General features: G+C 31.2%; 5 protein-coding genes across 5 annotated transcripts; 1 reads left to right on the top strand and 4 right to left on the bottom strand.

The window, feature by feature from the left end:
* The first annotated feature begins 69 nt into the window (after positions 1-69).
* On the top strand, positions 70-1,760 carry LOC148181094 (uncharacterized). Its single transcript, XM_088032164.1, has 5 exons — positions 70-417; positions 467-763; positions 808-1,040; positions 1,085-1,318; positions 1,364-1,760. The coding sequence occupies exons 1-5, from the start codon at positions 129-131 to the stop codon at positions 1,739-1,741; spliced, it is 1,431 nt and encodes a 476-aa protein (XP_087888290.1). The 5' UTR covers positions 70-128; the 3' UTR covers positions 1,742-1,760.
* On the bottom strand, positions 1,755-6,144 carry Lasp (LIM and SH3 domain protein Lasp). The gene is made up of 3 exons (XM_088032170.1): positions 5,849-6,144; positions 5,467-5,561; positions 1,755-3,114 (listed from the first exon to the last, which is right to left on the bottom strand). Exons 1-3 carry the CDS (start codon positions 5,915-5,917, stop codon positions 2,403-2,405), a joined length of 876 nt encoding a protein of 291 aa, XP_087888296.1. The 5' UTR covers positions 5,918-6,144; the 3' UTR covers positions 1,755-2,402.
* A 696-nt stretch (positions 6,145-6,840) lies between these two features.
* On the bottom strand, positions 6,841-10,163 carry LOC148181092 (uncharacterized). The gene is made up of 6 exons (XM_088041039.1): positions 10,036-10,163; positions 9,573-9,982; positions 9,359-9,523; positions 7,531-7,966; positions 7,267-7,479; positions 6,841-7,216 (listed from the first exon to the last, which is right to left on the bottom strand). The coding sequence occupies exons 1-6, from the start codon at positions 10,038-10,040 to the stop codon at positions 7,090-7,092; spliced, it is 1,356 nt and encodes a 451-aa protein (XP_087897165.1). The 5' UTR covers positions 10,041-10,163; the 3' UTR covers positions 6,841-7,089.
* Positions 10,164-10,314: 151 nt separating this feature from the next.
* Lnpk (zinc-ribbon metal-binding protein lunapark) lies at positions 10,315-12,523 on the bottom strand. The gene is made up of 6 exons (XM_088041048.1): positions 12,331-12,523; positions 12,109-12,239; positions 11,828-12,057; positions 11,512-11,771; positions 11,093-11,389; positions 10,315-11,043 (listed from the first exon to the last, which is right to left on the bottom strand). The coding sequence occupies exons 2-6, from the start codon at positions 12,133-12,135 to the stop codon at positions 10,637-10,639; spliced, it is 1,221 nt and encodes a 406-aa protein (XP_087897174.1). The 5' UTR covers positions 12,136-12,239; positions 12,331-12,523; the 3' UTR covers positions 10,315-10,636.
* A 2,411-nt stretch (positions 12,524-14,934) lies between these two features.
* On the bottom strand, positions 14,935-17,802 carry LOC148181090 (3-hydroxyisobutyrate dehydrogenase, mitochondrial). Its single transcript, XM_088049536.1, has 2 exons — positions 17,643-17,802; positions 14,935-15,845 (listed from the first exon to the last, which is right to left on the bottom strand). Exons 1-2 carry the CDS (start codon positions 17,698-17,700, stop codon positions 14,953-14,955), a joined length of 951 nt encoding a protein of 316 aa, XP_087905662.1. The 5' UTR covers positions 17,701-17,802; the 3' UTR covers positions 14,935-14,952.
* Positions 17,803-26,000: the final 8,198 nt, after the last annotated feature.

Here is a 26,000-nt window from a genome sequence, read left to right as displayed (position 1 = left end):
AATTTTCCGAAATTTGACAAAAATGCCACCGCACCGGATGATTTAAACGAATATCTCCGGGATCAACTTGAAGTGAGACTTATCAATTAGTATAGTAGGTCAAATAAAAAATATCTCCTTTGAAGCAAATGAAACGTGAAAATGAAGCATTATTAGAAACATTGTCTGCAAGAAACGAACAAATCGAACAAGATCAAAGTCGAATTGAGGAACTGAGAGAAAGGCTCATAAATTATGAAGGTTGCAGCAAGAGTGAGTTCACATCTGCCACGCAGATGGCGAACATTAAAATAGTGGAACTGAATAAAAAGCTGAGGGAGAAAAATTCCGAAATCGAAGTCTACAAAACGAAATGCACAAAAATTGAGAAATCGCTGGCGGATTTAAAACAGAAAGAAACCGAAAATTTAGAGATTGGTATAAGCAAGAGATTTTTTGTTAACTTGAATCAGAACTTTTTTGTTAGATAAACCCAAAATTACTGTAAACGAGCCTGGCGAAATGAAAAAAATACAAGACAAGCTTACTTACATTAGCAACAAATGGGCAGAAGAAAAAAGCTTAAATTTAAAGTTGAAAAACGACCTCAAATTGGCAAATAAATGGCTCGTGCAAGAAGTGGGAGACAAATTCGAGACTCTTTTAACACTTAATAATTCGAATTCAAGCTGGAGAGGGAGAGCGCAAGTAATTTGCGATTTACAGCAGAAAAATTACGAGTTGAAAGAAAAGCTTAAAAGCTACCAGGAAAATAAAGACAAAGGTAGCAAGTTTGCTTTAATGACAAAAATCGTAATCCGTTTTTAGATGTTTCTACTGTTAGGTCAGAAGGTACTCTTGGGAAAAACGATAGAAAACTAGAAGTACTGAGCAATGAAAATTTCGAACTAAAAAACAGCTACAGCGAGTTGAAACGGAAATTTGACGCCCTCAAAGCAAGATGCAAAGTGCTAGAAACCGAGTATGGACTACTCAAAACCAAAGTCTCTAAAATGACTGAAATCCATGAAGCAGATCAACAAACTGTGACTAAATTGACGGTACCTATTTATTCGTTTAGTGTGTATTAAAACAAACTTTTCAGTCACAAATGTCGCACTACAACGAGATGAAAAACGAAGACTTGAAACAAAAAGAACAACTCATCAAAAACTTGCAACAAGAAAACGAAGACCTAAAAGTACAACTCGTTAAAGAAAGGTGTCTCTCTGAAAACAAATCCAAGGAACTCCTCGAGAAAAACGACGATATTCTACTTCTTAACAAAAGAATCAGAAGTGCACGTCCTACTAGTTCTTACGTGAACAGACCTGGAAATGTAACGTCTTGTATTCATGTTGCATCTATTCATTCTCTGTTGTAGCCTGAAACCAAAACAATTAATAAGCTGGAAGTGGAGCGTTTGAGACTTCTAGAACTCACCAATCTACAAAATAGTAAATTACAAGATGAGCGCAATTCTCATTCTAAAACACTAAATTTACTACGAGCAGAAAAGCAGAGATGTGCTAAATTAGAAGCAAATGTTGCAAAACTAGAACTGGAGTGTAGCAACTCCCGTTCGGTGTACAGCAACAAGCCAAATTTTTCAAAACAAATCGAGTTTGACATCAAAGACAAATTAGAACTCGCTGAAGAGAACATCAAAGCTTTGACTACACGACTGGAAATTGAAACTATGGAAAGAAAACGTGAGGTACAACAATTTTGTAAGATTTTACAAAACTGCACTTGTACATAACTAATAAAAGAAGTTATGCTTTTACAGTGTACTTTTATTTAACATGTACAGTAATTGTTCAAAACTAATTAAAGCATAGATTTGTTAACTAATCTAATTATGTATTAATATACATGGTTTACACAAAAATATGAAAATATTTTATACATTTCAAAAGAAAAATCAATACTAAACTTGAAATTGTAATCGTGTTTCAAAATGATTAAGCACCAGTGTTAACAATGAGTAACTTTGTATAAACTTTATATTAATAAATTGGAATTATAAAAATAGTTGTAAACATGTCCAAAACTTGGTAAGGCACAGATCTAATCAGTCACGAAAAAACGTGATAAATGCTATGGGTGGAATGTAATACTCTCTTTGCACAAATTGCAGGAATGATAAAAATTTTCGTCATAGGTCGATAAAAACGTATAAAACTCAGCAAAGATACAATATTACAATTGCAAACTACAAGATATAATAATGGTAAATTTGATAGTGGCAAGGGATGATTGCTTCCTATTTTAAATAGACTACTTGCAACATGCAAGCATAAATAACTCACAACGAACGTAAAAGCTTTAGATACAACCTAGTCTCATAATTTAAATTAATTTTGTTATAATAATTAATTGAAAAAATAGCATTATTTGTTTTTTGGTAGACCAACTACCGTTTAAATATTAACCACTTGCACGTAATTAGCTGGTAACATTCCCACTTGCCCTGTACGCTGTACTTCCCCGGTCATCCAGCCTCCATCAATACTACTCACATTGACGATCAAATCGCCATCTTGAAAACTAACTTCATCGACATCTTGAGCTTCATAGTCGTACATAGCTCGGTACACTCGCCCCAAAGACCCATAATTGTGGTTGACTGGATCCATATCGTGGACAGATCCTATATGACGTTGAGGAGCAGCATTCACAGTCCCAACCTCTGAAGAATAAATGAGTGTTTGCGAGTTCCTCGCAGAATATGGACTTGTGAATTGTCCACTTCCAGGCTCATAGTCACTGATTTTTCCAACAACTGGATTAACAACTGGTGGTTGGTGCTGCGGGGGTGGTGGCTGAACGGGCATGCTTGGTGGATTCGCATTTTTAACATCTGGATCTTTATAACCGTTTTCGTTCAACTGCCTTCTTTGTTCCATTTCCGCCTTCCGTTGGTATTCTCCATGATAAGCAACGTTACTGATGATTTTAGTATTTTGTTTGATACGTAGTGTTTCCGGATCATCGGCCACCTGTGTGAACTTGCCCTTACTTTTTTCAAAGTCAGCGTGGTATTTTACGTTAGATTGAATTTTTGTGTTTTCTGCAATTCGTTTAAGTTCAGGAGTTTCAGCCATTGTTGTTGCTTTCGCTTTGGGTATGTGCCTGGAAAATAAACAGAGAACTATATTTGGTGGGCAATAAATAAAAATTACCACTAAACTGTACAAAACACCTAATTTTAGGCATTTGGCTTCCTTTGACAAATATTTATACAAGCACCAATGCGAGGAATCAATTATAATTATTTATTAATAAAATAAATTATTTCTTAATAAAACTTTTCGGTATTTTCTGATTCTGTCGTTTTCTTCCATTTCGAAATTGAAAACACAAAACGTAGGTACATATTAGGAGTTGTTTTGTAGACAACAAAATAAGAACGTACTGCGACAGGTCAATAAAGGAGTAATTCGGAAACATGAGTCAATTGGATTTACTAGCGTTTCCTTCTAAAAATGCAATATTTACTATCTTATATTGAATAAACAGATAAAAACTCTTATTTACAAAATTTACAACTCGTTTCCCCTTTCGGGATATTTTTAGCGTAACAATATTCCTATCGTCTATGCGATCATCGACAGCAATGTATCGTAACAAGGAAAGCGTTTACCTAACAGTACAGACTGTGTAAAAAAATTGTCAATTTCCGGCACACTTAGATCTTATTCATTCAATCACTGTTTTAATTAACCAAAAGAAACTTTGCCATGAAACGAATTTTTGAATGATCAGATAGATGAAAGTGTGAAAGTTCTAACATTTCTTGGTGGCCGGAAATTTCTATAATATGGAGAGTCATGTGGGACAGCATTTAAAGACCTTCCAAATTGAAGAACCAAAACGTCATAAAAATTTTACATCCGACTGATAACGTACTAAAACATAATTTAATAATTCTTCTCTTTTTGCCACTATCGTGGTTTGGTTCGTTTATCATCCCAAGCAAACCAAATGTGAAAAATATTTATTCCGCCAAAGCAAAATTTACAAACATAATTTTATGAGCGGAAGTTCACCTTTCACACTGCGAGGATTTTCTAAACCGCGCCAGTACATTGATGACCTTTAGAAACTGTGTCTTAATTCGACTCAGTTAGAATTAAAACATTATAAAAATTTTCACCATGGAGTTCGAAATTTTCAATCAATAAACTGATAAATCAATTTCAGTGGTTTTGAACTGCGAAATTTAGGTATAAATAGACCATGACATAGAAGAAGTTATTTATATTTTAATAGGCATTTGTGCCGTAAATGGCCCATACAAAATGAAAATTAATAAATAAATTAACGGTATGGTAGATTAAAATTCTCTCGGACCATTTTTCTACTAAAATAATATAAAAGTAAAATTGTTTAACAAGTCCTTGCTAATTGTAAATTGTTTTAACGCGTAAAGCTTTCTTTGTATTTACTAAAAGGCGTAACAGTAAATGGCTCATGTAATAGAAGGGAGAGTTACCCGCATCTGTCTTCATTCTTAATTAAATAGACTAAAAAATAGGTGGCAACACAATTTACGTATAAGCATTATAATGTTCACAATTTGTAAATTCCCTACTAAGAGAGGGTAGAAATTTTCAGACTTGTTTACGTGGAGTAATGAAAATTACAGGTATATACAAGTTATGAATACAAAATTAAATTCTACATAATCATAATTATAAAAAATTAGATGAATTTTAAGACGATTTGTATCAAACTACTTTTCGAAACATGTTCAACTGTGCGGGTGCTAATTAATCATATCATAAATACCCGCATTGAAATAATCATTTCTGAGGTTTTGTTCAAATAATGAATTGGTATTAATTCCGATTTTAGACCTTTCTTTTTTACTGGTGTGTTCCCATCACGTTAAAAACTACAGAGCCTCCTAGACATCATTTTTCGATGATATAGTCTAACGATGTAAGTTTAAACATTAAAAAGTAGAATCAATTTTATTAAGAAACTCCAATTATTTGAGGTGAGTCAATAAAAAATTGGTTACTGAACTGAAGAAAACTAAAATTACTGCTACTTTGATAGACTGAATGTTATGGAGGGTATCTCAAACTTTGTAAAAACGAATAGCAACTTGTTTACTCAATTCATAGAACAATAAAGTTAGAGATTCTTTAATGAAAACAGATTTTACCACGGATATTTTTGTTTTCGCTTTTTTCGTTGCCTTGTGTGCACAAACAAACCCTCCAAATTCATCTTCAAAAAGTAGAACTGATTCTAATCTTTTCAATGAATAAAAGAATGTACTTCAACAAAGATAGTCCAATTGTTCTTTACAGATGACATCACTTCTTTTAGCTTTCTTTACAACTTGTACCTCTTTCATTATAAATTAAGTGGCTAGACTGCATTGTCAATTCTTTGAACCTGTAACTTGTATTGCAGTTTTCACATTTGTAATTAAACGCTATTAATTTACTAATAAACATGTAATTATCTTACGCTTCGCAATAGGGCTCCTTGTTGAACCCTTTGTAATTCCTCATGTTGAGGGCCATTCCACATTCTTTGCATTTGAAGCATGGTTTGTGCCAAATCTGTAAAAGATAAACACGTTAGAAGTAAAACTGTAAATTTTTATTCCAAGCAACAGTTGTGGTTATAACGAGCAGACATTAATGCTATTAAGGGAAGTGGTTTAAACTTTTGTGACTCATTTTCTTCTATTAACAGCCTTGACTGAATTATTTTAATGAGGCCAACATTTTTATAAATGGTAATATTTTTAAGCCTCAACGGAAGGGCGTAATTTTAAATTTTAAAACACAAAATTGCCTGATTTCTGCTCGTTTAATTATTGCATTAGAAGATTCATTAATCTCACCTTATCTAGGCATTTAAGTTCTTCTGTTGGATAAACAGTCTTTTCGCACCTCGCGCACTTTTTACTCATTTTTATCTCCTTATGTAACCTATTCGCATTTAAACACAACAGTCAGCACCTTGTAAAATGACAATAAAATCATTCATGCGTATGTGTATTGCAAAAACTATTGTAATTACATTTAACACACCCAACCACCAGCACTTTACAACATGGGTAGTTCTTCTTTCAATGATGTATCATGCACTTATCCCAGATGGCAGTGAAATTTCTGATACTCGCCACATACCAACTTGAACGACTAAAATTCCCAACGTCCTTGAAAAGATTTTCCCGCGTTTATTTCACAGCTCAAAAGATTAATTTATCTTTTTATTCTCTTTTAGAACAATTCAGATCGCAATTGTGATAAACAAAACAAGAGCATACATAGTAAGTCCATTAATAGCGATAAAAATTTTTTTCGATTGATGCGTTTATGAGCTTATTTAGAAATTACAAGTGTAATATACGGGCAATAAATAAAAGTAACAAATGATTTACATTAATTAATTTTCACGTGTTTTTATCTTTCAAGATCTGACGTAAATGCACGGAAATATTTATTAACTATGTAATATCATAGGATTTTCAGTGTGTATTCCTATAAGGTTTTATTAAACAAAAGCACGTTGATTTATGTGCAATGACAAAGCAAATTCCAAAGTTAAAATTGAGTATTTTCTTGAAAAGAGCAAATAAAAAACGTTTGAATTTCGCGCCTTTGAATTTAGTAATTTTCATTTTACCAACACCATTTCCTGTACATGACAGGAGAAGTATTAACCTCTAATTTGAAGCTTTTTGACGTTTGATACAAGGTAAATTGCCACATTTCAAAAATTTTCATTAGTCAAAAATGCAAGGCAGGAAGTAGATACAAAACCTACATAACGTTAATTACAACAATTTACATTAAAACGAACACGAAAACTATAGTTAAACAAAATACCTCTACCAACAATACCCTCTTTATTACACCCTACAGATATATTGCTAATGATATACAATACTTCACATAGGTACACCGCATTTCAACATTCTTTTACAAAATAAATAAACAATAAATTAATATTTCACAATAAAAAAAGTAATAAATAGTTACTTCGATGTATAAAACCAAAAACTGGTTTTTAAGTACAATGTAAAGCTTTAGGAATGTATTAAGGTAAAGGCAAGGCATGATGGTCCATTCTAGCAAACTACGTCACACAATGTAAGCTGTCATAAGCCTTAACTTTATCTGGAATGGCAGCTCCTTCCAAGGGAACACGAACCATCAACTCTTTCAATGTAGCTACGTATGTAATTTTACGGTAGAATTTTGAACTAAAAGTAAACAAAATGAATGATTAGAAACACCACACGTCTAAAAATACCTAATAAATGGTTTAGCCATAAATAGCATTGTCTTTATCCACAGTGTTGGATGGACCAAGTATAAATGGCTTAGATTCTTTCGTAGTTTTCTACCAACCATTTGGTAGCACTTCTTCAACCAACTAAAGGCGGGTAACTTTGTAGCACCCCCGTGTAAATACACTAAGACATAATCCTCTGTTACAAGCCGCTCTAATGTCCAAAGTATGTACCTAAAAAAACCTTGTTAGCCTGTAAACAGTGGTATCTTATTGCAAATTTACAAAAAGAGATTATCCATGACATAAACATAATCAACTCTGGATTTATCCGGCAAAAAGCAGGCTGAAAAAATAACAATCGCTGTATGACCACCGGCTCTTAAATATCCTCCATGCGAGAGAACCCTTTTGTAAGGTTCAATTACTCGCATATCAATTGTTCTTTGCTCGCCTCCAGGCAGCACCATCCTCTGCCAATGTCTAGCGTGTCGGCGCTCATCGGCAGCGCTCAGTGGTTCAATTGGTTCTGGAGAATTGTCATCGTTTTCTTGTTCTTCGCCGATTTCCAATTGCCCAGTAAAGACATGTTCTGATTTTAGACTTTCAGAAACACTGTCAAGGGAAGATATGTCGCTTTCTTCACTTGCCTCGGTTTCCATTACTTTGACTCGGCGTAATTTGTTGCTTCTTTTTTTATGGGCCAAAAAATTCAGGTTTCCTGTAAACACAGTTGTTATGACTCTGAGTGAAAAGGTTAAATTTATAACAGTCTTATCTTAAGATATTTAACAAATCAAAACAAAAATCATGGAATTTTTTTGAAACGATATGGTTATGATTATGAATTAGGTATGTAATTTAATTCTAAAACAGTATATTATCAAACATGTTTATGGTTCCGGGATATATGATGTCATTCTACTGCAAAAGCAGGAATTAAAAACTGAATGACGGTGTTTTTGTGGTCAATTTTCTTATGAAATGAAATGAAGTTTTGATGTGATTAAATGTCTAAAAAAAATTTATCGATGCAAATAAAAATAACTTAATGGACATAAATTAGGAATTACCTACCACATCCCGCAAATTAACGAAAACTACGATAAATCAAATCAAAATTATTGTTATTCCTAAATGCACCAATTTTATATCTACATAATACGTTCCTATTAAAGGGAAAAAATAGTCCTTTCCCTTAAGGAAAAAATAAAATTTTTAGACAGAGTAAAAGTGGGTGTAGGTTTTCAAAATATTATTAAGTATATTTTTTATATAGGTATAACCAATTATGTTTTTTTTTCTAATAGAATTTAATTTTTTAGTTTACTTGGCGTTTTTCTTTGAATTTAACCCTTCTAATTGCACAAGTTAATAGATTTATCATTCGCGTCTAAAAGTTGGAACGAGAGCCTCGTGAATGTTGAGGGTTTACTGCACTGGTGTGATTTAAAAATAATAATAAATTTTGTTAAGATTTGTAGATTTTGTAAAAAAGTCAATATAGTGAAATAAAATTTAAACAAACTGTTGACCGAATATTTTATATTTTAAATAGATTTAGATATTTTCGTAATATTGATGATACGTAATTACGGATTAGTGGTTAAAAACTACAAATTATTACACCTTAAATAAATTGAAGGACACCTCTATAAACGGAAATGTAATAAAACACGTATTGCTTTTCCTTACATGGGCCAAAATATGCATATTTAACTGTTGCCTTTATTAGACTGAAAGCTGTTATTTGTTTGCTTATTTCATACGCTGAAGTCGGTAGTTAAAAAGTACTTTTAGCATAGCTGGAAATATAAATTACAGTTTTTTGTTTTTGCAAAGGAAAACCTAAAAAGGTAAACTTATTTGTTAAGCCATGTCGCAAATAATATTCTGGTTTGCATTTTTTCACTATTCTTATTTGAATTTACAATACAAACTTTACCAACGTATTTTCTTACTTATAAGTGTAAAATCTTAACCTACGATGGGCATAAACCTTGTAATAACTCAATCACTTACAACAATTTTGTTTTAGCTACTGTCAAACTGGTGTATTTACATACATTTAAAAAGATAAGATTTATCTTATTTTATCACTATCTAAACATACCTTCCTTTTCATTCATTGTAAGACACACATTTTGCAGATTTGAGCTAAGATGAGCTTCATATACAGATTTATCATTTTCAGTGTCACTTAACTCAGTATTAGTGACTTCCAAAGGTAAGTCATACATTAATGACTTTTTTAAAGCTGATGGACTTTCAGGAAAATCTTCAACATGAACAGACTTTATTGCCAGATAACATACCTGTAAACTCACCTGGTAACTCATTATATTCCTTTGTATGAGGCAGTTCAAACTGGAATTGCTTCTCAAAACTACCACTTTCTGGAATTTTCTCCAAGTTCATATTGTGGCATTCTTTTTGCTTATAAGTGTGTTTTTCGAAGTTCGTGTGCTTACATTTCGGCTTTTCAGGTATTAAATCAGGAAAATCGGGAGATATCGGTGACGTGCAAGAATACATTAGAGGATGTGAATCTGTTGCATTTTGCGTTGAAGAAACAGTTTTGTTTACCAAAGTTGAGGTTGTGTTATCAAGCATTTCATTTAAATTGTTCTCATTTTCTGTACTCGAGAACTTTAAGGCTTGACTAGAGTTGTTTATGTCATGACTAGGGTCAGGGTCTGAAATATCCATTTGTTCAGATGAAAGGTTGTTTTCATCACTAAAAAATCAGAAATCAATTTCATTACTTCAGCACGACAATTGACAAGAAACCTCATTTGTACTGGTTATGCTCACAATGTTGGAATAATTGTGTTATTAAGGCCAATTTGTTCGAATCTCTTAAGCCATTTTTAAAACTAATAAATGTCAATAACCATTAAACGTCAAAACGCAGGGGTGCCATGCGTTTAAATTCGCGCGGGAAGGTACCAAATTTGAAATAAATATAGACGTCAACATTTAAAAAGTTTGGTTTAATAAGAGTGCAGATGAACATAGTTTTTATATTTCATCTTTTTTTTAAATGATCTTTATCTTAGTATCAATAAGTTTTCCTGAAATTAAGCTTTATTGAGATTTGTATAAAATGCAGAAAGGCACCTAACTGTAAACAAAACAATCCAATATCACAATCCATAACCGGTTATTCAATTTCCTGAATAGTGTCAATTTCATTTGAAAAATTAAGACTGTACAACATTAGTAATGTACACAAGAAAAAGGTAGAAAACAGTTCTTCTCAATTCAACAATAAATAAGTTATAAATAGAGTTGACAATCCAAATCATTAGCTCCTCAATTGATTTCTCACATTCAGATGTAAAGACAACATTAGAAAATAATTTGTGAAAGTTAAGATGATATTTCTTCGTCAGTCTTGTTGTTTTGTTTCTGCAGAAACAGATTCATCAACTTTGGTGTCATTTTTTTGACTTCCTTTTTCTTCATGTGACAAATTTGTATCTACATCCATAGCTGAAGACTCAGTATCTGAATTTTTGATGTCAAAGTCTGATAATTTATCGTAATCTTTATCATCGTGCCCCTCAGGTGAATCACTAGGAAGTTCTGTAATAATAGGACGCTGAACTTCAGACTCTGACTCTGTATCGCTTGCTGAATGGTGATCTGAATCAGAAACATCTGACCTCTTTCCTGTAATAGAAAGTGCTGCTTCTAATTTAGGAGCAAGTGGTCTCTTCTTGCGAGCGGGATTAAATGTGGAGCAGTAGCAACATCTAAATGAAAGATAATCGAATTCTTCCTTCAGAGCCATACCTGTAAAATATAAGTGAGTTTATATAGGACTGAATATTTGGACGATTACCGTTGTGACTAGAACAGTTTTTACAAATCAACGCAAATCTGTTAGAAGGGCCATCTCCAATGAGATAGTCTACCATTTTGTCTAAAACTGTACGTTCTCGTGGCAAAATCGCTCTAGGTAACAACATAGGGGTGCCAGAGACCGCTGGTGGTCCAACACTGGGTGGAATATTTTGTGATTGTGACAATTTTGGCAGTATTGAAGGAGTTGAAGACATTAGAAGCGACTGCCTTGGTCTAGGAGTCATGGAGGCCATCTGGTTCATTGTGGAGGTGAATTGTCCTCTATACCTTAGACCTAAAAAAGAACAATACGAATTTTTACTAGTCATAAAAAACAATATAGTTATGACCTATGGACTGTGTAATTTTATGTATAGAAAGTTGCACATTCAGAAACTTAATTTTATGGTTAGTTACCTGTCTGGCCTTGGGGACTTGCATTAAGCGGCGCTAAAGGTCCAATCTTAACAGGTGTGGACTCATTTATAAGAGGATTTTTCTTGACCTGCTCAGGAGCAAACTTCTCTAAAATAGTTTTGGCAACTTTATAAGTCTCTTTGTCCATGACTTCTTCTAAAATCTTTTTCTTCTCATCCTTCAATCCAGTGAGTTTTTTCTGGTTTTTAACAATCTTTCTATTATAATACCAAGATAAAAACCGTTTTATAAAAATCAATCTGAAATGTTATTTATACATTACCACTTGTATCATCTAAAAATAAACCAGACTCACAATATTGGTGCTATAATTAGTGGTATTATATAAATTATTCTTTCATAGGCTGAAGATGGGAAAAAATAGAAGTAAAATATGAGTGCTGTTATGCAGTAGACACAAACTGAAGCGAATATAAACCTCCCAACCATTTTCTTCTGTGTTTGCTCAGTGCTTCGCCTGAACTCCTCGATAGATTGGATTTCATTTTCTAATTTTTCCAGTTTTTCATACGTGGTCTTCTTTTTCTGAAAACGTTATAAATAGATTCTGACGTGGAAACAAACACAATAGCTTACCCTAAATTTGGTGATGATAATACCCATTTTAATTATTGGTTGGTAGTAATTTAAAATTAATAAAATGTGATAACTGCAATCAGCTACAACCTACAGCATTGAGTTTTAAATTCCAGGTTTTCTAAGTTAACCTATAAATAAAATTTTATGTCATTTAAATTTGATAAAGTCATGCAGGAAGTATGGGGAAAATGAGTTAGTTTATAAAACCGTGTCACATACCTAAAAATCCAGTGAATGTTGGTTATAACATGTTTCTTTTACTAGGAATAACTAAAATTTGTGAAAACTATCTTGAAACAAACCACTGACATATTCACAGATTTTGTGGGGAAAAAATTATGTTTAAAAAACGTTAACGCTGCACAAATCTGATCACAATGAGTTGAAGAGAAATAGTTGCACAATTGACAGTTCTTCCAAATGGTTTTAGGCAACCAGATATTTACCTCCGTACTACATGTAGTCTAAATACGAAAAAATTATCTCTAATATACCGGGTGTGCAAATAAATGGAAATTTTTTCTACAAATTATCCACGCATTGAATGAATTAAACGCTTTACTATTGGGGACATAAAATTCTGGGTGTTATTCGGTTCAATCATTCAGCGGGTAATCTAATGATGACAAACTCCTATAAATCTTGTTTGGCTTATCGTGTTATTGATTTCTATACCACAGCTCATTCCTATCGGACTATCGGTTCACTCATTAAAAGTTAATCGGCAGCAGCCCCTAGCAATTTTTATCGGTAACAGTTAACAGCAAAAATGTTTGACCTTGACATAGCTGTGGCATGCGCAGAAGCTAATCGTCTTGCGGAAGATTGCCAAAACTTGTTAAATCCCTATTGAAAACTTTTTTTTTTTCAACAAAATTTTAATTAGTTATTGAATAATACACTAAACTTTAACAACGTGTTAACCCAAGGTTACTAAAATTAACAGGTTTGCTACAAAGTTTTGAGCCAATAGGAGCAGGCCTCTTGAACTAGCGCGAATACGTCATCGGAAAGCTTTTTTAAATTTAAATTTTTTCATTGCTGTAATTATTTAAGACAACAATATTTAACACTCTGATGCTTCCTCAAGAACTTTGTTAAACAACATTGGCGATCAACAATGTTTTTACACCCCAAAACAATTGACAGAACCTCATTTATGATCACACGTCCCTAGCAACCAAAAGAGGATGGAGTTTCAGCCTTAGTAACGAGCAAACCAATCGACCAATCGGAGACGTTTATTTTTTCAAATCGACCAATCACAACAAACTTTTTCTGAAAATTTCATAGGGAATATAACTCGAGAGCTCGAAATTGTGGGAAAATTTTCCTCCAGTACTGGTAGTTTATTTCTCCAGACAATTGATCGTCGAAATAACTACTCGTTTGTCGGAAAAATTTCCGACAATTTCGAGCTCACTCGTTATATTGCTTATGAAAAATCGCTTTACATTCAATTTTCCCTTAATTTTCTCCTTAAAGAATTGAAAGCCTAATTTACACCCAAGAATTTTCGAAAATTTACACAGGAGAGTAGACTCATAGCAATGAGCTGCACTTTACATGGCTGTCAAAGTAACAGTCCTTAAGAAAAAAATGTTGTAAAATGTTAAACCATGTGAGATAAAGATTTTTGGTTCTGTATTAAAGTAAAGATAATTTTTAAACATTATTTTTTGCATTTTTGCCTTGAGACAAAGCTGTCAATTATCAGTTTGTTCTAATAATACGACATGCCCAGCAAAATTCACAGGCGTCTTAATCACCAAGCTTTTGATTCGTGGCTAATTTGACATTTTACACTGTCAAGACAAAGTTATGAATTTTGATTTTGTTTCATTAATATTTATTCTAGGCAGACATTCCCTTTTTAATAACAGACTCAAGCCCACTGACGTGTTGAATCAGATGTCAAAATTAATTTGACTTTTTTTGAGAACATCAGCAATAATAATAACAGTAAAGCGAAATTTACATCGAGACATTTTAAAATGACAGAAACTGGTTGCCTAGAATTTTTATGTCCTCCACCTTATGTGGAGATAAATTTGATATAACAATAAGAAGATAATGTTTACAACTTACGTACATCTGTGGATAGATAAAAATATTACATAAATCATAAAAGTCTTCAATATTTCAGCTGCTTTTATTGCTTGAAAAATTTATAACTGAAACCACATACACTTCAATAATTGATCTACTTTGAATAGTGTGAAATTTCAGTAGTTTATTTTTAATACGTCAACAATAAAGGTAACTAAGACCGAATTTGATATCTAATCCGATAAATTTTTGTTGTTTGTTCATGGTTTACAATCCATTATTGATAAAGTTTTATTTTCCCTTTATTGTAATAAAATCAAATTTCTAAATTGATTTGCATAATATTTTATAATAAAGTGAATAAAGCATATTTAAACTCCGTGAATCCTGAAATTTTGAACTTAAAATACACAAAAATACAACACAACGGATTACAGCAGCTAAAAAAATTCAATTAAATTATTATTATTCTTATTCTTTTAAAGCTTTTTTCCTATTATACAGTCGCGGCCAAATAAATTATTTTGGACATAAAAGTTATTTTGATTGACATAAGACACCCTTTATATATTTAATTATAAGAAAAATTTTCGACAAAATGAATTATGTTTCATACAGTAATGTATAGACCACACTTTCAATTTTGAAATTGTCAGATACCTCAATGATGTCCAAAATAATTTGGGTGTAACTGCATCTTATGACATGAACAGACATAATAATCAGTAAAATTAGTAAAATTACATTCGGAGAAAAAAAGTACAAAATGCAGAATCAATTATTTCCAGATCTTTATTTAATACCTTTCAAAAACTGGTAAACATACGCAAAATCTTTGTTTCCAAATCCGTTTGCAATCAACGCCCTGTACATCTGATGAGCAGCTGCAGTCAATGGCACAGGAGCATCACATGAAACAGCAGCACCTTCCGCTAAGCCCAAATCTTTAGCTACTAATTGCACCGAAAAACCACCTTTATAATCATCACTTGGTGGAATGTTATCAATGAGACCAGGTACAGGATTGTAAGTAGCAGAAGACCAACTTTTGCCCGTTGAAACGTTAACTATTGATGCCAGAACTTTAGGATCTAGACCTAATTTAATTCCCAAATTCATTCCTTCCGACGTACCAATCATTGTAATAGCTAATATTAAATTGTTGCACAATTTAGCTACTTGTCCAGCTCCTGGTTTACCACAATGGTACACATTAGCACCCATTTTAAGAAGAGTTGGTTCTGCTTTTTTTAAAACGTCTTGTTGACCTCCTACCATGAAGGTTAAAGTACCGGCTGCCGCTCCTGTTACACCTCCAGAAACCGGCGCGTCGAGAAAATCAAATCCTTTTTCTTTTGATAGTTTGGAAAGTTCTTGAGCTACTTGAGGCTGAATTGTGGAGCAATCGATAACGAGGGAACCTTTAGTTGCTGATGTTAGAAGACCATTTTTCCCTAGAAGAGCGTCTTTCACTATGTCACCATTTGGAAGCATTGTTATGATTGTTGATGCATCTTTGACCACTTCTTCGGGAGAGTTGCATATTTGTGCTCCTTGGACCGATTTGCAATTTTCTGGAAGGGCATCGTAGATTCGAACATTTTCACCTTTTTTGACTAAATTTGTGACCATTCTGGCACCCATGTTGCCAACGCCGATAAAGGCAACTTGACTGGCATTTCGTTCTGAAATGAAAATAAACAATACTAGAATTAGAATACTATAAATCCCGGTAGGAAAAAACTTTTATTTCTGTTTTTTTTCTAAATTTTTGTTTTCATGTGGTAGGTAAGTTGGTATCAAAAAGTTTTTGAAAATGTGGTATCATTTTGATCAGACTCAATAGTAATAATTCTTATTGCAATCTATTCTGTCAACAATTTGTAAAAGTTAGTCAAAATAAGTAAAGTTTTACTAAAATTGACAAAGCTATAAAGGTGACTATTTTTTATTCTTATCTTGGATTATGTCAGATAATGTGAATCTCTATACAATGATAGCCTAAAGACCTATCAGTTAGTTGATAAAATATACGTAAATAAAAGGATAAAGATTATTACGTAACAATTTTAATCCGTAATCGAAATATTACGTTGTCAAGAGCCTTGAAAAACAATGAAACAATAAATGAAAATAATAAAATATGCGAATATTAAGAAGTTAAAGTAGTTATGACATGACATGACTGTTTTAATTAATCAAGACTATCAACTTTTTACCCTTTTGTACCAAAAAACTAATTCCTTTAAATAGGGTTTACAGTGTATTGTGATCCAACAAGAATGTCAACTTTTAGTTTCAAAACCAATAAGTCAAATACAAGTGTTCCAAAACGCTCACACTTCTTTTGAATAGAAAATTCTTCATCAAAATCTGAGATGATTTTTGTATGTTCAGGCATTTATAGTTTCTGAGACACAAGCACTTTAAGTTGGCCAATCACAGCGCATGAATCGTATTCTGTTCCGATTTCTGTTCGTAAGAAATCTATGATCAGAGAATTTTAAATTTAAATGCCTATTTACAAGAATTCAGAGAACAAAATATTATGATTCTATTTTTATATTGGAACCTTCAAATTTAAATTTAGAAGAACCAGCATTTGAGATTTGAGAATCTTAAGTATTAAAATCTAGAATTATTTAGGGTTGTACAATGTAGATAAATAAATTTAATAAATTTTATAAATATGTAAAAAGTGCAGTGCATTTTTTAGTAGTTTGTAGATCTACTGAAGATATAAGAAATAGAAAATATCTTTAAAACTTTTTACTGTGAAGAATCAGTATCTTGTGCCGTACAAACAACAGTTTCAATTATAACCTAAAGGGCAATTAGATATTAACCTTAAGCTATTTGCATTTATTGGAGCTAAGTCGACATTGTATAAAACTCATAAGTTAAATTTTCTATGACTGTTGATTGTAATTCTAAATAATTCATACAAACATTACTTAACAAGTTTTGTTCTTATTAAATGTTATTCAGTATTTAATAATTTATCATGTTTATCACAAATATGGTTTAGCCACTCTATGTGAACCTCTCGTAACTCGTTAAGGTCAAACAGGTTTTTAGCATTTCGACTGGATAGCAGCTAGTCAAGGTATCGAATTGTTTACCTGGTAGAAGAAATTTACAGAAAATTATTCGCAATGGATTGCATACGTACTTAACTGTTATTGATTTTTCTGATCACTCATCGTCATCAGTTATCAAATCAAAACAACTTAGACGAAATTAAAGTGTTGCCTTGTCAACAAAATTCACGTAATAGCCATTTGTTTTCCAGATGGAAAGCTATTCAAAGACAAACAATGATGAATTAATGAGAATTAAAAGCCGCCATACTTAGAAATTAAATTATTATGTATGAATTTAGATAAACTTTCTGTTATCTGTTCAAGGTAATAGGAGAAATGCTTTAATAATTTCTAGTTAAACATTTGTTAAATACCATCATGCCATCAAAAGATACTTACTTTGAATGCCATTCTGGTCAATTTTGTTGATGACTCTGACAACGCGACGAAGAAACATGTTTACAACTAAACGAATTGATGAATACTGATCAAAATACCAAACAGAAACACGCGTTTATTCAAGTAAATACTCATTTGTTGAACTTTAGATTGCTTGTATAATGGCTTGTCTACCTATCAGTTTCAGGCAGATTGAAAATACATGTAGCCTGGAACTTTTGGCTACTTTTGAAGTGTTTATTTCATAAGCAATTGAAAAATTTTCTGAATAATTAATTAATTTAACAGATTGTCACCTCTATTTGGATTTTTATTTGAAAATATAGAAAATAATATAAATTTGAAAATGCAAAATTATTAAAGATATAATTCTTGCAGCAGTTAGAGGATATTTAACTTGATTTAACACTTCACAAGAAACACGACAATTTATACAGACCAATTTGACAAAATTTTTGAAAATTGAGTTTGAATGCACAAAATTTCTCTCCCCCGGTGTGTCCCTCAAACGTATTCTGGAATTGATAAAGCAGTTAAATTATACATTCAAACACATGAAATCTTATAATATTGATTAGTTAAAATTTTTAAGATAAATAAGCAATTATATGCAAATTTTAAAACACCCAAAGCGTTCATCAATTAATTCTTTTTTAGCGATATTAACTAACAACTGAATTTTCAGTTTTCAAATGCGTACAAAAAATGACCGTTTTCTTTTCGTTTACAATTATTTGGGTAAAATCAAAACGACAAATTGCTGTAAAGTGCAACAAAGACGTGTTGAATGGCACATGAACATGTTTAGCAGTGACTAAAATGCTGCTGCAACTACATCAAAAAGCACATCAAACTTTGGTCATACAAATTATGAAGCTACACACGCCGAAATTAAAAATATAAATTAGGTAAGTATAAACTTTTTCTCAAGGGTTTAAAAATATTTGCAAGTATTTAGTTTTTATAAATGATTAGATCAATAAATCATATATAAAAATTAATTAATTTGTAAATTTAATAATGTCGCCTAAAAAATCTTGTGTGTATCACGACCAAAAAGTGCCATTTTGCCCTTGCCTTCTTTTTGCTCTCGGCTATCGTCTCGGCCATTAAAAAAAGGCTCGGCTAGAAAAGAAACATTTTTTGGTTTTGGCAGACAAATAACTATTTTCATTTGGGTGCTCAACAACACAAGTTTTGTCATTTTTCTCTCCCCTGACATACTTTAAGCGTTATAAATATTGAAATATTTTATGTACCACGTGCCAGTGGTTGGGAATCACTTAAAATTACAAATAAACAATACATTTTCTAGCAGTTAATTAGAGCATGGTGAGTACCGGTGCGACACATTTGGGCCCTTCAAAATAAAAAAAGGGTGTGAACTCCTGAGCAGAAATTATTCTGGCGTTGACGTCGTTTTGAGAAACTTACGAATTAGGGGGCAGTTTAAAAATTAAAATTTTAAATAAATATCTAGCTAGTAACTTTTTAGTTTTCCAATGGATTTTATTTGTTTTTAAGGAGTTTGATACACGACAAGATTTTCCAGGTTTCATTTTGATGAAAATCCTTTCTTCTATTATATATTATTATGTCCCCGGATTGAGTTCACAAGAGGGAAAAAAAGTTTATTTTCCATTTTACAAAAAAAATGACAAAGAAATATTTTTTGCTTATTTCAAGAGATATAAATCTGCAATTAATATTTCAAAATTTCAAAATTAGTAGTTTGTACTCTTAAAATTAATTTCTTCATTATTTTTATTTATTAAATTTTGTAATCGTATTTAAATAATAGCAGGCTTTGGATTTACAATATCAAATAGTGCGTTAAAGATTAAAGGAAAATTTACCTAATAATGTGTAAGTATTATAAAATTGGAAAAGAAATGCAATTTTATCCTTAACAATAATTGAGAAAATTCGAAACAGTCCTAAAGAATTACGAGTTAAAATTAAACTATGTGCTAAAACAGGTAATGGGTCAATCAAATAGCGGAAATTGGTTTGAGTTTAGGAACAAATTTCATTCCTTTGACATTTTTTGGAAAATTAAAAATAAAAAAGTACTTTGTTATTGTTTGTTTTTTTAGATTTTAAGAACAGAGCTTGATAGATAATATTAAAGTTTTAATAAAAAATTTCTTTATTTTAAATTAAGCAAAAAATATTATTCCTTTGTCATTTTTTTGTAAAATAAAAAATAACGTGTTTTTTCCTCTTGTGAACTCGATCAATTTACGTTTTTTTATTTAAATTTGTCGAGATATAATAGTATTGAAAATTGCAATAGAAAATAGAGTATCAACAGCATTAAAATTTTGTGTAAATGATCAGCTTATTGAATGTCAACATCTCAGTCAGTAACATCGGAAGAAGCTGTCAACGCTGTGGTTATAAATAAAACTTTTCGTACCTATATTTTTTGATTTTTTTATTTTCGAAATTACTTTTTTCAAAAATTTTATCAATATGGTACATTTTGTCCCTGCCAAAGAACATTTATAATTTTTAATGTCCTTTTTTATAAAATATCAAACAGTATGTTTTACAATTTTAGACGCGTTATAGTAAAAGTAGTTCTAGAAATTTAAATACACATATAAGTCGTGGTGACAGCAGGTTCTAAGGCAAGCAGAAAAACAGCAATTGGGTCAGGAAAATTACATCCGTCTCCATATTATCTGTTTGTTTATAGAGCAGTAAATATTTGCAAAATTTAGAGTACCAGGAGAGCTGAACAGAATGACTGCATAATATGAGTCAGCTTGCATTCCAATTAAACTCTCTTTATGTACTTACTCCTAAGAAAAATTGTGATTAAAATGTCTTAACTTGTCTCAATTATCACTAGTCAGTAAAACATAATTTCAAAGAGTAATCATAAAATCATAAAATATTAATTAAAGAAACGCTAATGAAGTCAAGAGTCTGAAACTGGGTTTTGGTATTTCAGTGTTTGTTCAAACAAAGTTTTCAAATTATAAATGATTATTGTTGTTTAAATTTAATTTAGTGTAAATTTTTACCACGGTAAATTAGTTCTTTATACCCTTAGATATATCTCAAGAATTCGAGTATTGCTTTGAAAGTAGCACTATAGTGAATCTATTTAAATAACAGAAACAATTTTAGCACCCAACTTAACATCATTTTTACCATTATGTTCTCAAACATGTGAAATTATAGACAAATTTTAATATTATCTAAATCCAAAATTTAAAAAAATTTCGAACTTTTTTAATCTAAAATTCTGATTTGTAATAAAATAACGTTTCTGTTGCTGTAAGTTATTTCTCGCAAGAAACTGGTGGATCTGATATGGCAACATTGCTATCATAAGTCAATAAAAGTTTTATTAAATAATGATGTGTAAAGGTACAATATGAATTGTGTAGATTTCATTTTAGTCCAAGCAGTTTTAATCTCAAAACACGTCACCAAAATCCTTAAATCTAAAAGCCAAAAAAACATGTTTCAAGCAAGACGAAGAGAATCGGTAATTTTGGTGGATGCGCCGGTATTAATTAAATATTTAATTTATAAATATATTACTTAAATTCAGTAATTAGATTTCCATTTTTGGAAAACTTCTAGTAACTTCTTAGTAAGTAAATGACATAATTTCGGTACATTTTGTTTATCATTAAATAAATAATGATGAATATGATTGTCCTTGGAAGTAAAGCCAGTATCAACTTTAGGTGAAAAAAAAAAGAGTTTTTGTTTTACTACTTAGAATCTAAAAGTACGTAATAGCAAAATACTTGTCATTCTGTGAAAAACTTATGACAGTCAAATTGTTAAGAAAATATTCCGGTACCGATGCGTTCATTTAATAAGTTTTTTCTTCGTATCTGAAAAATGTTTACTCATGAGATAACAATGGTGTTGAAATTAATATTAATATTTACACAAAGCTGATACAGAACTGAGAATCATTACTTCACCAGGTGTAATACCATTATCTTCAAGAAGCAAATAATGCGGTGGACAACAACCAAATCATAAATAATTTTAAGGAAAGGTTCACAATGCACTTGAAAAACAAGTGGGTGATTTAACATAATTACTTTTATTTGTTTAATTGTGTCTGTAATCAACCAAATTTGACTTTTTCTTTTTCGATCACCAAATATTTATATGATTTATCATACGACCGCTACTAATCAACAATAAAGCGATCCATCTTTGCTTGACTTTATCTAAATAATTGCTGTTCGACCTTTACGTTTGGATGATTAAGGAAAATTTGTAAAATAACGCCATAATCCAGACATGTAGGCAGGTCTTTAAATTAACCCAATTTTCGTAATTCCTTGCATTTGTTTGTGACTTAAAAAAGTAACTTATGTAAATAGTCTACTTTAAAGTATAGCAATATAATTTCCCCACTACAGGTGCTAATGATAAGGCGTGACGTCAGTTCATAATGCTTATATATACATGTCGGGCTACGTGTCAAGTACCTACAGGTGCTACTCCCACGAAGATGATGTTCACGTGCTTATCACCCAAAAATAGAAAAATGGTATGTCCACATTTTATTAAACTAGTTGGTTTTATTCTAACGCACTTTATTGCAATTTGTCCATTAACTTTCGCGCTTGGGTTATTTAATTAGATTTTGTAATGCACGCCTCGTCTCCTATTGATAGTTCGATAAGAGGAGTACAGTATCGCATTCGCTATCACAAGATATTTTCATGACATTTCAAAGTGAATTGTTACAAATTTAAACAAATATTTGTAGACCAATTGGTGGGACCACCTGTAACATTTTCGCAACATGCAACTAAAAACGAGATGCTAATTGTTATAATGAAAATGACATTCTTCTGTTGAATCAGTCTCCAACAAACTTTCTCATTCGTTCTAAAGCAGTTTTCCTCGCGATTATTACTAATAAATCTATTGAAATGACGCCCATAAACCACAACTAAAAATAGGTAAGTCTTTTGTTCCAAGTGTGTCAGAAGTATTTGCAATAATGAAAATTTATATCATTCTTAAAACCGGATTGCAAGTGGTAAGAAAATGTAAATTCGTTATAAAACTATTCGGAATAAATGAGGTTAAAAGTATGTCTTATCAAATGCAAACACTGATAGCGTTATCAAATCTATTGTGGAAAATATTCTCGTGGCTGTATTCTACTCGTGGTTACCTTTGACGAAAAAATTGATGTGGCAAATGGTCGTGATAATGTGGTCATATTGGGAAATGTAAAGATAAAGAATATCTGTTTAATGATAAAGAATTGAAATAATTAAATATCCCCCTCGCCGGTTCCAGACGTGACGCTGTATGACATGTCATAAATAATAAATTTGCGCAAGTTTAAAATAATTCCACTAACGTGTTAATATATTGTCTCTTCTACAACATTTTTACAATGTTTTAATTAGTTTATTGCCCCATTGTTGCAGTAACATTGAATAACTTAAAGATAAACACATTAGATTCTTTAATAAATAAGCCATTATCTTAGGTAAATATTTGAATAAATGTAAGCATCAACATCATGAGCCACTTTATCTGATATTTACTTCTTTATGAAACACGCACAGAGTCTGCTGAGTTTTTAAACGTATCGAAAAGACAAATGGCTGTTTACTCGATTATATATAATTGTGTCGTCCCACAGTTTAAAACAGGTCTTGGTGTTAATCGAATATGTAAACATTGCTGGTTGCAGGTGAAAATAGGCTATAATTATGCTGGTAGAGGCTACTAACACGGAATTAGCATAGAAACTATTCTTTCCCATAACTGTGAGCAACACAGTCTGAAACATTTTTCAGATAATTTGGTTGATACGGTTTAATCGTAATTTTAATATTGCAGATAACGTCCAGGACTGTGTGATTCAGCGATTCGAAAATAAAGAGAGCTATCCGTCGACAGTATATATTTTACACTGTCATGGAGTTGCTCTCTTTATGAACGAATTTGAAACCAGCGAGGGATTTTTCATTGTAAAAAAAAACTAAAATGGAGAAATGTTCTGCTAGAATAACACCCAGTATAAAAGAATACTGTCTCAGGTAAAGTAAGTGAAAATCAGGTTCCAGTAACGCAGGTGCTAATTATGGAAAACTACAATTAAGGTAGGCTCTTCATTAAAAGAACAATTTTATTGGATTTTTGTGTTTTTGCAGTTCTCATTTTAAACACTCCTTATTTCAAATCTGATCCTTTTAGAAGCTATTTAATTTTTATATTTCTTCCTGACATAAATGATTTGAAGCATGTGATAAATAAAAATACCATAAATCACCAAGCTATAAACTTACAGAAACACCATTGTGCAAAAATTTATATCATGGTAAATGTTTTGTAACATAAGAGGTAGGTATACAGTCGAGAACAAAAATTCTAGATGTCAATGTCATCTTATTACCACATGGTGTAAAACCCAATTTTTTTGCAATATCAATTTTGCCAGTTTTTTTTATAAATAAATAGAACTTCCAATATTACAGGGACCTGACTGTAGATCATACCATTCTGAACTAAAGAGTGTCCTTATTTTATCGGCTTTAAATACTTCAGTCATGATATTTCAAAAGTCGCAATTGGTCAATACTTTAATGTTTTAAGCGTCAGTAATGACAAAGACAATAATGCACAGACTGCACTCAAATTTTTAAGAACCGAGAAAAATGACGTAAAATTTTGTGTTTCGGACTGTATGTTTTATAATTTATAAATTATATAAAAAAAGTCTAGAAATCTTTGAGATTTTTGTGAAATTATCTTAAATTGTAACTTTTTCAATTTTTTTAACAGAAAGATCTGTAGGAATTCAGATATGGGTACCTTAAGGTTTGTAATAAAAAACGTAATCGAGAGTAATTGTGTTAAGTAAAGAAATAATAAATTTAAAAAAATCTAGACAAGATAAACACGTTGCTAATATTATCACAAGGTAATAGCTTAACGATAGGAAATTTGGAATATTTTAAATTATGTCAAAAAAGGAGCTTTTTCGGGCGAAAGTAAAATAAAATTTGAGTTTATTGCGTCAAAATGTTTTTTTTATTTTTTTGAAAATTGCTGCTTGTTATGTTATTCGATAAAAATGATAAATGTTATTATATAGATTCATCCGAAAAAACAGGTACAAAAAATTACATCATATTTATATGATCTGTACAGTAAAATTGGTCCATAGGCGAGACAAAAGTTTAAATAATGTAAATCATGACAGGCCAATTAAAAACTAATAACGACAGTCAGAAAGCAAATAAGTTGTATGCATAAATCTGACCGTTTTGACACAAATTTTGTTATAAATCGCAGTTTAATTTTTCAAGTAGGTAATTTTGAATGGAAATCAAAGATACTAATTAGATTGGTACATTTTATTTATTTGTCTTTGTTTTGATTTCCTTTGCTTTTACGTTATTCTAACAAGAAGCAATTTTGTATTGACTATGACGTGCTGATATGACAATGACAAGCAGGTGGTTATATTTTTTGTCAGTTCTAGTCTAAAATAACTCAAAGTTACCAACAAATTTCATATTTCTAACGTTAAGTAGATATAAAAAATGTTACTTTTTATAAATCGTAAGATATTGTAACGTCTGACTTATTTAATTTTTCTATTGTAGATTTTAAGAATTGCTTTATTCGTTTAAAAATTCAAGACTAAGTTGCACTTAGTTGTAACGTCAGGAACAGATAAAGTAGTACTTTAACATTAAGAGTAAATAAAAGAATTTTAATAATTTTTTAAATGTTTTAAATATTTTTTGGATTACGAGTTTATGAAAATGTCACTCAAGTAGTCAATTGAATAAAGAATTGACCATTCAACCAAATTTAGGTTACATTGTGCATATTATTGCTAAATATTGCATATTATTGCTAAAAACAAGATCCCATAATAAAAAGTGTGGTTTTTAAAAATTGACAAACTTTTAAGGTTTTTTAAATTATGTTCGTAAAAATTTTTTTTGCCTCATGAATTGTAAACGTCAAATTAACATTCAATTGACATATTCGGAAACACTAGGTTTACAAGCGCCCTGGACGTTTACACACGCCGTGCGGTAAAAATTGCCCAAATCGCCTGCTCTTCAGATGCGTTTATAAATTAAAATCACTTTACCATAATGAAGATTGATCACCAAAGTGGAATCTACCTAAATTCTTATCTCAATTAAGACAATATTTCTATTTTTAAAGTAATATTAAATGTTTTTTATACAATGCTATCTTGTGTACTTTTTGTGCACCAACTACAAAATTGAGAGAACTGACAGATGATGAAATTTACAAATGTCAGATGTGACAGTTCTCATGAATTTTGAAAAACCCAATTATTTAAATTAAAATTTTTCAGCC

The sequence above is a fragment of the Gnatocerus cornutus genome, chromosome 1 (genome assembly GCF_029298725.1).
Source record: "Gnatocerus cornutus isolate USDA-ARS CGAHR chromosome 1, icGnaCorn1.1, whole genome shotgun sequence".
Classification (NCBI taxonomy): domain Eukaryota; kingdom Metazoa; phylum Arthropoda; class Insecta; order Coleoptera; family Tenebrionidae; genus Gnatocerus; species Gnatocerus cornutus.
This window is presented reverse-complemented; position numbering and strand designations above follow the sequence as displayed.

What these genes read in the sequence shown, in the direction of transcription:
- LOC148181094 (XM_088032164.1), top strand. Translation starts at nt 129, where the DNA reads ATGAAACGTGAAAATGAAGCATTATTAGAAACATTGTCTGCAAGAAAC. An exon ending in CCAGGAAAATAAAGACAAAG is followed by an intron (nt 764 to 807) that starts GTAGCAAGTTTG and finishes ATCCGTTTTTAG; the next exon opens with ATGTTTCTACTGTTAGGTCA. An exon ending in ACGTGAACAGACCTGGAAAT is followed by an intron (nt 1,319 to 1,363) that starts GTAACGTCTTGT and finishes TCTCTGTTGTAG; the next exon opens with CCTGAAACCAAAACAATTAA.
- LOC148181092 (XM_088041039.1), bottom strand. An exon ending in GGAATATAATGAGTTACCAG is followed by an intron (nt 9,524 to 9,572) that starts GTGAGTTTACAG and finishes TTCATGTTGAAG; the next exon opens with ATTTTCCTGAAAGTCCATCA. An exon ending in ATGGCTAAACCATTTATTAG is followed by an intron (nt 7,217 to 7,266) that starts GTATTTTTAGAC and finishes GTTTACTTTTAG; the next exon opens with TTCAAAATTCTACCGTAAAA.
- Lasp (XM_088032170.1), bottom strand. Translation starts at nt 5,917, where the DNA reads ATGAGTAAAAAGTGCGCGAGGTGCGAAAAGACTGTTTATCCAACAGAA. An exon ending in AACTTAAATGCCTAGATAAG is followed by an intron (nt 5,562 to 5,848) that starts GTGAGATTAATG and finishes TATCTTTTACAG; the next exon opens with ATTTGGCACAAACCATGCTT. An exon ending in AAGGAGCCCTATTGCGAAGC is followed by an intron (nt 3,115 to 5,466) that starts GTAAGATAATTA and finishes TTTATTTTCCAG; the next exon opens with GCACATACCCAAAGCGAAAG.
- LOC148181090 (XM_088049536.1), bottom strand. Translation starts at nt 17,700, where the DNA reads ATGTTTCTTCGTCGCGTTGTCAGAGTCATCAACAAAATTGACCAGAAT. An exon ending in TGACCAGAATGGCATTCAAA is followed by an intron (nt 15,846 to 17,642) that starts GTAAGTATCTTT and finishes TTTTCATTTCAG; the next exon opens with AACGAAATGCCAGTCAAGTT.
- Lnpk (XM_088041048.1), bottom strand. Translation starts at nt 12,135, where the DNA reads ATGGGTATTATCATCACCAAATTTAGG. An exon ending in CTAATTATAGCACCAATATT is followed by an intron (nt 11,772 to 11,827) that starts GTGAGTCTGGTT and finishes ATAACATTTCAG; the next exon opens with ATTGATTTTTATAAAACGGT. An exon ending in AAGTCCCCAAGGCCAGACAG is followed by an intron (nt 11,390 to 11,511) that starts GTAACTAACCAT and finishes GTTCTTTTTTAG; the next exon opens with GTCTAAGGTATAGAGGACAA.